This window comes from Tiliqua scincoides, chromosome 2 (assembly GCF_035046505.1).
Source record: "Tiliqua scincoides isolate rTilSci1 chromosome 2, rTilSci1.hap2, whole genome shotgun sequence".
Classification (NCBI taxonomy): Eukaryota; Metazoa; Chordata; class Lepidosauria; order Squamata; family Scincidae; genus Tiliqua; species Tiliqua scincoides.
In genome coordinates this window covers 95,211,576-95,225,642 of record NC_089822.1, presented here as the reverse complement: position 1 = coordinate 95,225,642, position 14,067 = coordinate 95,211,576, and the positions used below count along the sequence as shown (strand labels likewise).

Below are 14,067 nucleotides of genomic sequence, written 5' to 3'. Positions count from 1 at the left end.
AGAACATGTGGCTTTTGCTGGAGCAAACCAAAATCTAATGTTAGTTTAGCATTGCTTGCAAGAATGGCATCATTCACAAGGTGGTCTTCTAGTGGATTGCAGTTGACCTTTTAAAAAACTGTGGTGGTGGGTTTTGCTGCTTGCAACTTGTCTGGTGCAATAGGGCTTAGGCTGCTATACTGAAATATCAGAATCCTGCCTGTCGTATCCTTGTCACTGATGGACATTTTTAATCTCTCATATAAGAAGAACCCTTCCCCCAAAAGATATGTGGATAAGCAAGTCTCCTGTCTTGTTTTATGCAATCTTCTCTAATAAATCATTCTTTCTGTTACTATGGTGCCAGCATATCATGCTGCTTCTTCCCAGTAAGAACCTTCCTAGTGTTTGAGGTCTCTGCTGGGGGCTCTCATGATCCCCTCATTGTGAAGCTGACAGGAACCTGGTAAAGGGCTTTTTCAGGTGTTGTCCTGCTGCCCTGGAATTCCTTACAAAGTCCATCCTAGCCTCCCTCTGCACATTTTTAGCAAGGTACAGAAAATCTTTTTTTACAAAGGCATTTAAAACCATACTTTAAAGACCACTTTTAAAGCCTTCGGCGTATATTGCTGTCTTGTACAATTTAGTTTGCGGTTTGGCATTTGTGTTGCTTAGACTTGTTAGAAAAATGATGCAGTTTTTGTGTGCACCGTCTGTAGTGCTTTAGCAAGAGAGTGGTGCATAAATCACGGTAATGGACTTTCAGATTGTGTTCTGGACTGTTCTGGGGTCCTCTGCCTACCAGCATTTCTCCTTGAGAAGATCAGTCATAGCATCTTCTCTGAAAGATAGTCTGCCCACTATCCTTGAACTTTCTTTGTGCTGCTGCTGCAGGCGAGTGTTGGGTGAACCCTGGGGAGATAAAACAGGGGAGGTAAAACCTTGAAACAAAAGATGTTTATGGACTGTTGCGCACATATATCTGATACTTTTTGGCTTCTGTCTTCCTTAAAAATGCAAAAAGAAGCTTCTTAATGCTTAGGAAAGTCTCAGCTGAAGTGGAACCCTAAAAGGACATGCACTTGTTTGAGGTTTTGCCTTCCCACTCCTTTATTTCTTTACTTGCTTTGTTGTTGTCTACCTCCCCCCTCCGTGTTCCATGTCTATATTCTGGGACACGGACATTCAATTCACACACCGAGCGAGGTGCCTTCAGGGCTTGGTGATCACTGTATGCTTTTAGAACACTCCTTGGTACGTGCTGCAGTTTTCAGCGCTTCACCATTGAAGAAGAGGGTTGTCTTGAAGGTAGAAGTTTTTGAAAACCACTGAATTACTTTTTAAACACTTCTATTCTGTCTTTGTCATAAAAAGTTTGGGGCTGCTTATAGTTTAAAAACACCCAATACAATTAGCCCTCCAAAATAACAAAATACAGCAGTACAAGTTATGAAGATTTTTTGATGCTAGGACTATGTACATTTTTTTTAACGTATTCAGTTTTGGGGGAGGGTAGCTTTCCATGGGAATAGGATATCAAAGCTTATATATTGCAACTGTGCTAAAAAAAAAAAAGACTTGATCTGAATGGTGCAGTAATACAGAATTATGGATATCCATTCATTATGGAATTATGGATATCCCTATAAATATGTACAATGTGGAATTATCGTATACATTCAGAATATAAAAGGCTTGCTGCTAAACACGTCATTGTTCATATTGATCCATGACTGAAAATTTTTCATGGGGATCTTTGCCTTAAGTCAGTGGTTCTCAAACTTTTTAGACTGGGACCCATATTTTTAGAATGACAATCAGAACCCACCGGCAGTGATGTCATTAACATTAAGTGGTGCCGTGGCTGGAAGTGACATCATCAAACAGTAAAATTTTAACACCCTCCATACAACAAAATAAAATCAATTAAGGGCATAATCCTAACCTTGTGTTAGGCTATCCCTTGTGCTGTAAAACATGTTTGCACCTTCTTAGGAGCAAGCCACGCCAGCGCATGGAGGTGCGCTGGAGCACAGAGGCTGCATCCAGCCTCCGTGGCAGTTTGCACCAGGAAGGTTGCGTCAGCCAGCGCAGGAGTCTGGTGAGGAGGCAGGGAGGAGGTGGGAGGAAGGCTTCCTGGGGTGGGTGGAGAGCATTCCAGGGGATGGGTGGGAGGCGGGGCTGGGACTCTGTAGTTATGCTGGATCTCAACCCTGGTCCCCGAGCAGCATGAGCTCTAAGCTGCTCTGTTCTCCTCGGACTTGTGGCACCTCAGGAGTCCGAGGAGACACATTGGGGCTGTGGTGGCTTACCCGGGGGTAAGGGGAAAAGTTTCCCCTTGCCTCCAGCTGAGCTAATTCTGGCCCCAGTCTTGCACTGAATACAGCATAGCCTCCTGTTCCAGCGCAAGGTAGGATTGCGCTGCACGTAAATTAAAAGTTTACAATAAGTTAAAAAATTTATTTACCATGAAGAACCCTCCTAACCCTCCCAAACAGTTGTTGATCTATTTTGAAAACATTCCCCAAGCTGCAATCCTGTCCACACTTACCCAGGAGTAAGCCTCATTATCATTAACAACAGTATTTATATAGCGCTTTCCAATGGAAAGTTCACAAAGTGGTTTACAGAGAAAAAGCCCCACTGACTATCAATGTTAAAAGCTTATTCATAGTAGCCTGTTAAAAGTAAAGATCTGTCACATTTCCCCTGCTAACTGGGTAAGAGGCACTTTTTCAAGTGGGTGCTCCTCTTTTTAGCAGGGGGAGAGTAACTGGCCCACCTCACCCCAGCAGTGTTTTTTCTAGTGGCTGTCTGCTAGTGTTGCATCTTTTTAGATTGTGAACCCTTTTGGGACAGGGAGCCATTAGTTATTTGATTTTTCTCTGTAAACCGCTTTGTGAACTTTTAGCTGAAAAGTGGTATATAAATACTGTTAATAATAATAATAATAATAATAATTTCCCCAGGTTCTGTCACATACCATGGTAGCATAAAGTCTAATGTATTAAAAATAAAATACACATTAAATGAATGGGGACCCACCTGAAATTGGCTCACAACCCACCTAGTGGGTACCAACCCATAGTTTGAGAAACAGTGTCTTAAGCTTTTTTCCCCCTTGAAACATGAATTTGGCACAGACCAATATAAAGAATTCCACACTGATAAGAAAAACTGATTGTGTAAATATAAAATGAGGGGAAATTGACTCAGCTCCAACTGCAGAAAGAAGGAATCAAAGAGTGATACTACATTGGTCTTAATGAGTTGGCAGTGCACTACATTGGCAAAAAAAAAGGCAAGTACAACCCTGAGCAGTATACCAAAATCATGCGCGAAAGACTACACAGCCAGGTTCTATCATATCTCTCCAAAGGCACACAATACTACATGCAAGTAAATTTGTTCTTTCATTACGTTCTTCAAGTCCCAGAGTGTTTGAGATAAAAAGGAGGGGGAGAGGTCCTCACAATTTTGTGGTTTAAAAAAATGCAGCTACTTGGATAGCTGCTATTTAGTAATACAAGTTGATATTAATAAAGCAGTTGGAAACTGTAGTCCTTTATGGAATCTTAATTTGAATTATTAAGTTGTCCAGTGTCAACTCCTTATTAAGCAGTGTTTGTATATATCTTGAATTGGACTACTTTTGAATTTAATTTTAAATTTGTGTGTTTTTTCTTAACTCCTTAAATATATTTTAAATATATATATGGTTCATATTACAAACGTTTTCCACAGAGAGGAACACCATCACAAAAATACAGCCCCCCCCAAAAGAAAAAGATTTAATTACACCATATCAAAATGCCAAATGCCTACCTGGACTCCTGTTCACTCATCTTGCAAATATTGATTATGTTCTCAACATAGTTCAATTTAATATTGTAGATGTTTTCCCCATTTTCCCAAAAAGCTCCCCAAAAGGTTCCAACTTATGTAAAGTAGTCCAGCTTCCTTTATTCATTTATTCTTAATCCATTGTCTAGTCAGTGCCCCTCTATAGATTTCTGCCGTCGAAGGATTCCAGTTCTTACAGGGAGAGGCACATAAATAACCATTTCTTATTGTTTTTCATACCAAATCCAGTTTAAATAGCCACTAGGAAGATGCCTGGGGGCAGGGTAACAAATCTGGAGAGTTATCCAGCAGCTTTGGTCTAATTATCTAACTTTGGCTATTAGCTTTGGTATAATTATCTAACTAATTATCTAATTAACTTTGGTCTGAGTTATCCTCTACTTTGGTCTAATGATCCCATATTCGTACACCAGCATGTGTCCAAGTATAGGTAATTTACATTACACATCTCCAACATATATTTAGAATAGCTTTGTTCATCTTTTTCAGTTTGATTGTTGTTTAAATATCAGATAGCTTAACCGGTGGTGTTCTCTTTTAAGCTCATACCGATGATATAACTACTTCTTGCATAAGGTTGGCTTGCCATCTCTGTTCTAATTCCAAAGTTGTTTCCCTCTTATCCTTCCTAGTCACTAGTGTTTGTTTATATCTTCCATAGAGATATAAAGTCTATAATTTTTATTTATAACCCTAAGATTCTATACACCTTGACTGTGAACCTGGGACACTGCAAAAATGGTTTCCAGTTTGATCCTGCAGCTCCTAAGGCTGGCCATGTGATTGTTTTTTGGGGTGGGAGCTCCTTAAACTATAAAGGGCAGATTCTATCTGTCTTGCATTTTGGACTGAGTAACAAGTAACATATATGTGGTACTTTCAGGTGGGCAGAGCGCTTCCCGTTGAACATTCCCCTTAGTGTGAGGGTCTTTTTAACACAGGTATATCTCTTGCTGTGAGGCAATAGGCTTGTACTTAGGAGGGGTGAAATGCCTTCCTGTGCTAGGTAAACCATAGCTTGTTCCAATTTGTTTTCAAGCTAGTGCAACATCCTAAATGTATCTGCTGCTTTAAGAATGTAAATCTGCTGTGTTGCTCTGGGTTTTTTTCCCCTCTTGATCTCAGTCTTGGATGGAGCCTGTGAGCTTCAAGTAGCACTGTGGACTGGACTGAGTTAACTTGCAGACCTCATATTTCCAGAAATGGCAGGGGACGGTTTCACGTCTTGCTTTCTTTGTCTAAGGCAGGGGTGCTCAATAGGTGGATCGCGATCTAGCGGTAGATCGCGAAGCAAAATGAGTAGATCGCGGAGTGCCGACCCCCCCCTTTCAGGTGCCTCTGGGAGGAAACGCCGGGAGTAAGGCCCATTGTACTCAATGGGGCTTACTCTCAGGTAAGTGTGGCTAGGATTGCAGCCTCACAGCCTAATCCTAGGCATGTCTACTCAGGAGTAAGTCCTGTTATACTCAGTGGGGCTCAAGGTACACCAACATACATTGTACACATAAATGTTATATGTTATGATGGCGCGAACATTGTAAAAAAAACCCTGGTAGATCTCCGGGCCTTGCTGGGTTTCGGAGTAGCTCTCGAGCCAAAAAAGTGTGCGCACCCCTGGTCTAAGACTAAGCAGCCCTGTGTGTGCTGAAACTATCTTGACCTTTCAGAAACTGATTCAAATTTGTAAAGAATCTGTTGGGGCAGCTACAACATGCTTTCTTCTCCCCTTGCTGTTTTGCCTTCCATCTGTCTGGTGAAGAGCTATGTATGACTCCAAAGCCAACTGTTTGCTACTTTTGGGTTTGTTCTTAAAGGCTTAAAATCACTTTGATTTTTCTATACGTTAGGGGTCATTGTTACTTCTATGTTGTGGTAAAATGGGACTGAGGCTGAATGAGTTTGAGGTGGAGGTGAGAATTGAACAGAGAACGTCCTAAGTTCCAGTTAAGTGGCATATCTGCTATACTGTACTGTCTCATACGTTGGAAAGAACCAAATTGAACCACTTAACCAACCTGCTTCTGTGAGGAAGGGAATAGAATCTGGCCTTGAGCTATACTGCAGGTTACAAAGGCTCTTTTTCACTTTAGGTCAACTCAAAGTCTTTACTGCACTGTATAAAAAAATCTATTTTTAGGCTTGGAACAATCTTTCCACAGCTGACATTCTTCCCATTAAATCCAATGGCTGGCATGTTCAGTAGTGCATCATTTGGGGGACCCAGTGCTCTGGCATTTCATCTCGACAGCACCTACTGTGCATCTGAGAGATTGCCTCTGTGTATGTGTAAGTGCTGTTTTGCATTACAAAACCTGCCGCGCATTCCCCCCCCCCGTTTCCCACTCCTTTATTAAACTTAATAAGCTGGTTTTTATGCAGTGCGCAATTCTGGCTCCGACAGCAAAGCCTGCATAAATATATGCTCCCAGGATGCAGCGGCTGTGTTGTTGGAGCCCCACAGCAGCAGCTCTAGAATCGCAAGATCTTTTTCCATCATTATGCGAATGCTGCTCACAGGGACTCTAGAGTTTTGGCTGAGTTTAGTTCGTCACTGTACGGAGCACAATATCCAAGAGGTCTCCTTTCAGTTATCACATCAAATATCACCACCTCTTCTGCATCTGTCCTTCGTCCCCCGCCCCAGCTGTAAGGGCCAAGCCAACAGTTGTGATGTTTGCCTATTAATTGGGAGATGATCAAGGGGGAAAATACATTAACAGTGAAGTGTCACTCCAGTTTTTAATTCAGGAATAATTGTCCCAAGTAGCAAAAATATTTTGGTTAGTTTAAGCTGCACAAAGCAACTTGGTGAATCAATGTAAAGGTCAAGGTTTCCACTGCACAGTTGTGCCCGACTCTAGGGGGCAGCGCTCATCTCCGTCTCCAAGCTGAGGGAGCCAGCATTGTCTAAGACAGGGGTGCTCATTATGTCGATCGCGAGCTACCAGTTGATCTCCAGGCAAAATGAGTCGATCGCAGGCTTCTCTCCCGTCCACGCATCCCTAGGAGTGAGCCCCTTGGCAGGCTTGTGAGCCCAGGGAGCGAGCCTAGGGAGTGAGTCCAGGGAGCCTAGGGAGTGAGTCCAGGGAGCCTAGGGAGGGAGCCCAGGGAGTGAGCACCTGGCAGGCTCCTCCCTGGGAGAGGAGCCGCTGGCAGGCTTTTCTCCCATCCACGCATCCCTGGGAGTGAGCCCCATTGACTCTACTGGGGCTGACTTACCTTTCCCCTGTTTTTGCACTGGTATGTATGGAGATCTGCCCCCCCCCCAACTTCCATCTGTTGGTTCTGTGTGCAAGGGGTTTTGCACTGGTCTTGCTGTGATGTCTATGTAGAGATCTTCTCTCCCCCACACCTTTCCCCTGTTTTTGCACTGGTCTGTATAGAAATCTGCTCCCCGCCCCCAACTTGTATTGGAATCAAGGAAGATCTGGTGAGGAGGTAGATGTGGTGTCAGCAGTGGCCCCTTTAAGGGTAAGGCCTGGGCATCCAGCAGAGTGTGCTGCACAGCTGCAGCCACTTGAAGGCAATAGGGCCCTCAGGGATATAAGAGCACCTGAGGCAGGAAGGGCTCCACTTATTTATGTGAGTCAGCCTTTTCCTACATGAAGATCATTAAGTTCCACCATGACTGATGAACATTTGGAAATGTGCTTGAGGCTGGCTGTCAGCAGCTACTGTCCGGACTATGCGTCCTTGGCTGATTCACTTCAGTGCAAGTCATCAAAGTAAACTCAAGTAATTACAAAAAATGTTTATAGTTAATTATGTTGTGTTGTGCAATATTGGCTCATGCGGTTATGCAAGGTACACCAACATACATTGTACACATAAATGTTATATGTTATGATGGCGCGAACATTGTAAAAAAACTCTGGTGGATCTCTGGGCCTTGCTGGGTTTCAAAGTAGCTCTCCAGCCAAAAAAGTGTGAGCACCCCTGGTCTAAGACATCTTCCGTGGCCGGCATGACTAAATGCTGAAGCACACCGAACACAGTTACCTTCCTACCAAAGTGGTACCTATTCATCTACTTTAATTTACATGCTTTCAAACTGCTAGGCTGGCAGGAGCTGAAGCAAGTGACAGGAGCTCACCCTGTTCCACAGCACTGGGTTTTCAAACTCCTGGGCTGCCAACCTTTTAGCTGACAGTCTCTAACCACTCAGCCACCGTGCCTCCATTGATGTTGTCTCCCCTTATTCATAAGCTCATTTTGTAAATCTTGTTTTTCTTGAGTGATTTCTCATGCCCACCTACGTTCTGATGCGTCCATGCTTGTTGGCAGATGTCTTAAGTATAACACATTCTACTCTGCCCCTCCCATGTGGCTGCAGGCAAGTGACGAAACATAGTTTTGTGTAGTTTTGTGTGTGTTTTCAAGGATATGAAGTCAGTTATTCCTTTTAAAACTATAATCTTGAGCCCATTTGATAACCAGGATTATTGTTGAACAAATGGAAAAATGGCCTATATTATCTCAACCCTTGCATCGCATGTTGGCAAAGGATCAATGGCTAACAGAGCCAACTGGCTCATGCTAAATAGAAAAGGATTTCTGCCAAATCTAGGTCACTATGATCTTGACCATTCAGTCTTTATTAATGATGTAGGATTGGTCATCACCCTTGGCAGTTAAACTCTGGATTTTTATGTCTACAAAATTTAAAGGGCTGTTTGTGAAGAGGGATGACAGTGTACAAAATAGTACAATCTCTTTTTGACATTGAGTATCCTGCTGAACACCTCATCCAATTAATGTTGTATGAAGTTTCCCTGACAATTCTCATGGAATGAAACTTTATTATCTTTCCATTTCAAAGCTTGAGCAAGAGAAGCCTGCTGGTCCTCTGGCTCATTCTCTTGGAGAGTAAATGGCTTTTGCAGTACCAGTTATGATAACTCTTGGCTTTTAAAGAGTTCAGTAGCCCACTGAATGTGTAGTGCTGCATGGCTAGTCCTCAATGCAAATTAGGAACTATTGTGCTGAGCCTAGGACATTAAATTATAGTTTTTGTATGTTGAGTGGCAAATTGAATGTATGTTGAATGGCAAATTGGTTGCTTTTTCTGAAGTCCAGGTGAGAATTCTGTTGTATTTAGTACACTCGGTTCCATTGAAGTCCTCCAAGCCAGTGATGGCCAACTTCCTAAGCCAGGGGAAAGGGTCCTCAGTCAGTCTTTCTGCCATGATATGATGGCTTCTCCACCAACTTGATCAGGAAAAGTATCTTCGCCCTGACCCCAGCAACCGAAGAACATGGCAGGTAGCTTCTACCTAATGACAATCTTTGAGAAGTTGGAGGCAGTCCCAGAGGCAGCTTCTGCATCATTGCCGCCTTCGGACTGGCCATTGCCACTTCCCAAGTATACATGCTTGGAGAGTGGTCCAGGCATATGAAAAGCACCAGATGAGACACATGGAAAGCACCATATGAGGCACTGCTTCTCATCCTACTGGCAGATGGAAGAGTTCTAGTTCACTCGGTGGTACTGTTTTTAAGTTATAATTTGGGATTACTGTTTATGCCTGCAGCTGAGAGACATGTTAACTGTATCTCTACTACTAGGGCCTTTAAGTCTGGCCTTGCCTTGATCGAACAGAAGCTGGAGGGTACCATAGTTATAGCCCAATCCTAAACGTGTCTACTCACAAGTAAGTCCCATTGAGTTCAGTGGGGCTGACTCCCAGGAAAGCATGCATAGGATTGCAGCCTTAGTTGTGTATGGGCTGAAAGATCATATCTGAGACTGTCATGCTGTTCTGTGGAAACATGTCATGTTGTTCTGTGTGTTTTGGCATGCCTGGAGCACCTGTGCGTTACATGAATCACAGAAGAGTAGTGTATCTATATGTGGATGTGCACATGTGCATGGTCTCTCTCTCTCTCTCCGTTGTGATAAACATTGTCTAAGTTACCCCTGCACACTGGATTCTGGGATGCCTCACTCAGAGCATTAGACAGGGCAGCTTGGACTTACTATTGACCCATGACAAATATTTAAAATGTAAGAAACTGTCATGACTCTCTGTCCGCATGCTATAGACACAACACCTACAAGTATCACTGTTACATATTTTTAAAATTGCAGTGTTTTCCTTCTTCTGCCATTTTTTCTACTTTGAAATACCTTATACTCAGTTTAAAGATCTAACTGGTTCAAGTTGCAAGAATTGGTTGTTAAAAGGACTGCCGTGCCAGAAGAAGGTCTTTGGCAGATCACACGAAAGGCCTACTGTTGTGCTATCCAGAAGCCATGGCCAATAAAAATAAAGTTGTGGGCCTGTGCCAGCTGTGGTGCCGCAAAGTATCCTGGGACACTACCCAGAAACCGTGAGGCATTCTGGGTTGCTACCTGGAGCCTGCAAGGCATTCTGGGGCACTACCTGGCCGCTACAATCCACTTTGTGGGTCACAGCACTCAAAAGATGGGAATCACTGATGTAGCTCATTTGATGCTGGTCTCTTGAGTAGGTTGCAATAGTTTTAAAACAAAGGCATAGAAATTGAAAAATGGAATTTAAAAATATCCCAGTTAATATAAGAGATGCATGGGCTAGCTCTCTATGTTTACACCAACAAAAGTGTGTTGAGCAGATTTGCATAGGATCATAACCTTAATATAAATAACCTACATACTGTCTCTTGGGTAGCACTTACCAGGCCAGACATTCTTGGTCATGCAAGAGGATGATGATGGAACACTGGAAATGGCTTTTGTGTTTCTTGTCTTGCGTTTTTCTTAGGCTTTTAAATACTGAAACGAGCACTTTTAAACAGATGTGAAAAATATTATAGAACAGGGCATTAAAGCACATGTTCAATTGTACCTTTTTTCCCCCCCATTAACAGGAATCCTGCGGCAATGGGCCATGGCTGTTTCTGTTACGTGCTGCTACGTTCTATTCCAGTTGCTGTGTACATCGTCTTGGTCACTGGTCTGCGGTACCACCTATTTATCTGGAGTGTCTTTTCACCAAAACTTCTCTACGAGGGTGTGCACGTCTTCATCACGGCTGCTGTATGCATGTTCTTCACAGCCATGGATCAGAACCACTCAAGCAGAGTCTGAGGCTGAAAGAGACTGTTGGGAGAACATGTGCATAATTTCCAGCAATTGACTGGATTTCTACTGGAATAGGGATACTTTGCCTTTAGGCTACATAGTAAACTTTAAAGATCAGTCTATTTTTTAGCAAACCTGTTTTGTATATCAAATAGTTGCAGGGAGTCCACCCTGAAGGGCTGGTATGCAATAATACTGAGAATGATTGCAAACTGCAATTAAAAAACAAAGAATAGATTGCAAGATCATACACTCATTCTTCCAGGGCCAAGTTTCATGGCCCGCCTTAACCACAGTTAAGGTGCTGAACTGTAATGAAGGCTAATCAGGTTCTCTGTTCAATCAAAATTCTTAATCAGAATTGACCAAAATTCTACCAGTTGGGATGTGAAGCTGGTTAGCAAACTCTGGTTAATTTGGGACCTGGCTTGTCTTGTGCTTAACATCTATGCTGCTGACCCCTTAACGGTAGTTAAAGTAAGCTAGAAATTGGCACTGGGAGGAGGAGATATTGCAGCTGACTTCGTTCTTAAGTGCAGCCGAGCACACTTCATATTGAAGCGATTGCTCTGCGTCAGGTAAAAACATACCAAGCTTTAATAGATATTAGGAGGGTGGGGTTTGTCTCCTCTGCCAGCAGGCTTGTATGTTGACATTTTATTTTGATGTTCCTTCTCATCCTTTCTTAAATGTTAATAGTCTCCCTTATGTTCTGCAGAAAGTTGGTGGATGATTCTTGTGTATTAGGCAAAAAACAATGAAGTTGGATATGGACTACTTTGGTTGTTCCCTGCGTTTAGGACTATTATGCTGATTTGATTTACACCCCCCCCCCCCACATAACAAAGCAATTTGCCAGTTCAGCAGATAGCATCTAATATAAAACCTCAGAGACAGAGAGAGAGAGAGAGGTAGATCTTATAATGTGTTTGATTAATATTAATACATGGGTGTGCCAATATCATGGGTGGTTATCTTGCCCTAGTCAGCATCTGTTTCCCAGAATGTCCACCTGAAAGCAACATCGTGCAACATTGTGTTTCCATAAACCAGGATCTGGATTCAAGAAGGAAGGAGGCATTGCATCGCAAATCTAGAGTGGACATCAGGGAGAACGAGCTCTCACTTTCCAGTGGCAGGATTGAAGGAGGCACTGGATGAAATGGAAACCGTCCTGAAACCAATTGCCTGCCTTCTGTTTCCTTGACGTATTCTGAACCTTGATGGCTCACAGTGTAACAGGATGTGAATTGAATGTATATATAAAATGTAGTATATGCAGAATAGGTTGTCTGAATGTAGCTTAAGCAGTTCTTTGTAATTCGACTATTTGCAATGGAGAAAAAAATCAAAGCCAAGAATATACTTTTTAAATATTCTGCAAGAGCTCTGACAAGCTTAAGCTCCTGGCACATCTGTAAATGTGTATGAAATTCCTTACGAACATTTATGAAACCTTTTTGTAGGTAGCTGCGTTATTTTTGATAGCTGAAGCTTAGCAGGGATGGGAACAGTACACATTACTTATGTAATGATATAAATTAGCTATTTATCAAAGAATGTCAGTACTCTTGCATCTGATGATAAGCTTTGTATAAAAATAAGAAATACAAAGTCTATTTTTTAAAAGGGAATTTTATTTATGGTGTTTATGGAACCTTCCAGAATGAGATCTCTTCTGTGGTAGTGGTCTTATATGGGTCTGTTGAGATGCTGCTTGCTAAGAGTGTAGACATCGTGAAATCATTGGAAACATCAATCAGACATCAGTCAGTTTTGCTCACCCTCCCAATCCTGTCTACTGCATATAAAACATAATTTTCAAACAGAGCTATACTACATTTTCTGTACTAATCTTGCCATAAATCCTCAGAATGGGATGTAGGGGGGAAACAGGTAGGCAGGTAACACCCATCTTCCCCTAAATGTGGCACAAATTTGGTGTAGATCAATGTTCTTCAACCTGTGAATTGGAACCCCAGTGGGTCTAAAGGCCTCATTTGGGGGGCTGAGGCAACCTTTCAAAACCTGTGCATGAGAGGGCTTGAATCTAATCCAATAATGGTACTGCCTTATCAAAACTGAGTTCTAGATATAATCCAGCACAATCTCTTCTTGCTGTCTTGTCCTGCAGCTCCTAAGGCCAGCCCTGCTCAAGCTGCTACCTTGTTGTGAAGATACTAGTGGTAGGGGGAAGTGGGGTGATTGAGGGTGGTGGATCGGATCCTGGAAGGGGGGTGAGTCCCTAGTCTCATACTTTATTTGTTTTTGTGGGGGGTCATGGGACAATGGTGAAGACCACTGATGTAGATGGTTCACACTCTATATTCCATGTTGTGTTTGGTTGGTCAGTCAGGCTAGTTAGCACACTTGAGTGCACTCAATTCTGTCCAAGCAAACCCTGTATAATTTGAGATTATAATCTTATCAGCAGAATTGCGTCAGATCAAAATGCCTCTTCAGAACATCTTTTGCTTTCCTTGTGCTGTGGAAGGTGAAGGCTGTGAGCAGTTGTGATTTCCAGGGCCTTTGTATCTCCGTGGAAAGGAATTTTAAAGACAAGGCATAAAAAGAGAAAGGGGGCTAACGATGGATTTTCTGTAACATCTCTGCACTTGCAGCTGGAGATCTGATTGTTCTAAACGACACAATTCTGAAAGCATTTGATCATTTACATATTATTGAAAGCTGCTGGAACAGTAAATAGCAGCAAAGCAAATAACACTGTTCTGGCAAACCACAGTCATGTTAATGTGGTTTTTTAAAAACTTTTAAAACTCTCATATTTCTAGGACAGTGTTTCCTAAATGCAACTGCCTGCCAGCCGAAAAGCCCACCCACCTCAGTGTGATTTGCTGATCTGGGTGTCTCCTTTAATTGGAAGGAGGCAAGACCATAGCAATGACTTGTGCAGAGATGCAATGACCAGTTGTCTCTTAGGGAAGGTAATTTTGTTGCATGTTTGCATTGGAAATGATTTGACTACAGCAGATTACTGGCTTTTGGTAGAGAAAGGCCGGGACAATGAGTCGTGGAGAGTCATGGCAGGTAAAGACTTACAGGGATCTCCTGTCTGTTGTAGCACATTAAAGTGCCCTTCCTTGGGGTTTCTCCTCTAGAGTAAATGATCACTTGATATGTTCTTCTTAATGGAGGAACAC

General features: G+C 42.5%; 1 protein-coding gene across 1 annotated transcript in view; it reads left to right on the top strand.

Moving 5' to 3' along the window:
* The window catches only part of PIGG (phosphatidylinositol glycan anchor biosynthesis class G (EMM blood group)), a 57,821-nt gene extending 45,190 nt beyond the window's left edge, over positions 1-12,631 (top strand). Inside the window, exon 13 of the mRNA XM_066614535.1 lies at positions 10,693-12,631. Coding sequence (XP_066470632.1) covers positions 10,693-10,912 — 220 coding nt within the window. The 3' untranslated portion in view covers positions 10,913-12,631. The remainder of the gene's footprint in view (positions 1-10,692) is intronic.
* Positions 12,632-14,067: the final 1,436 nt, after the last annotated feature.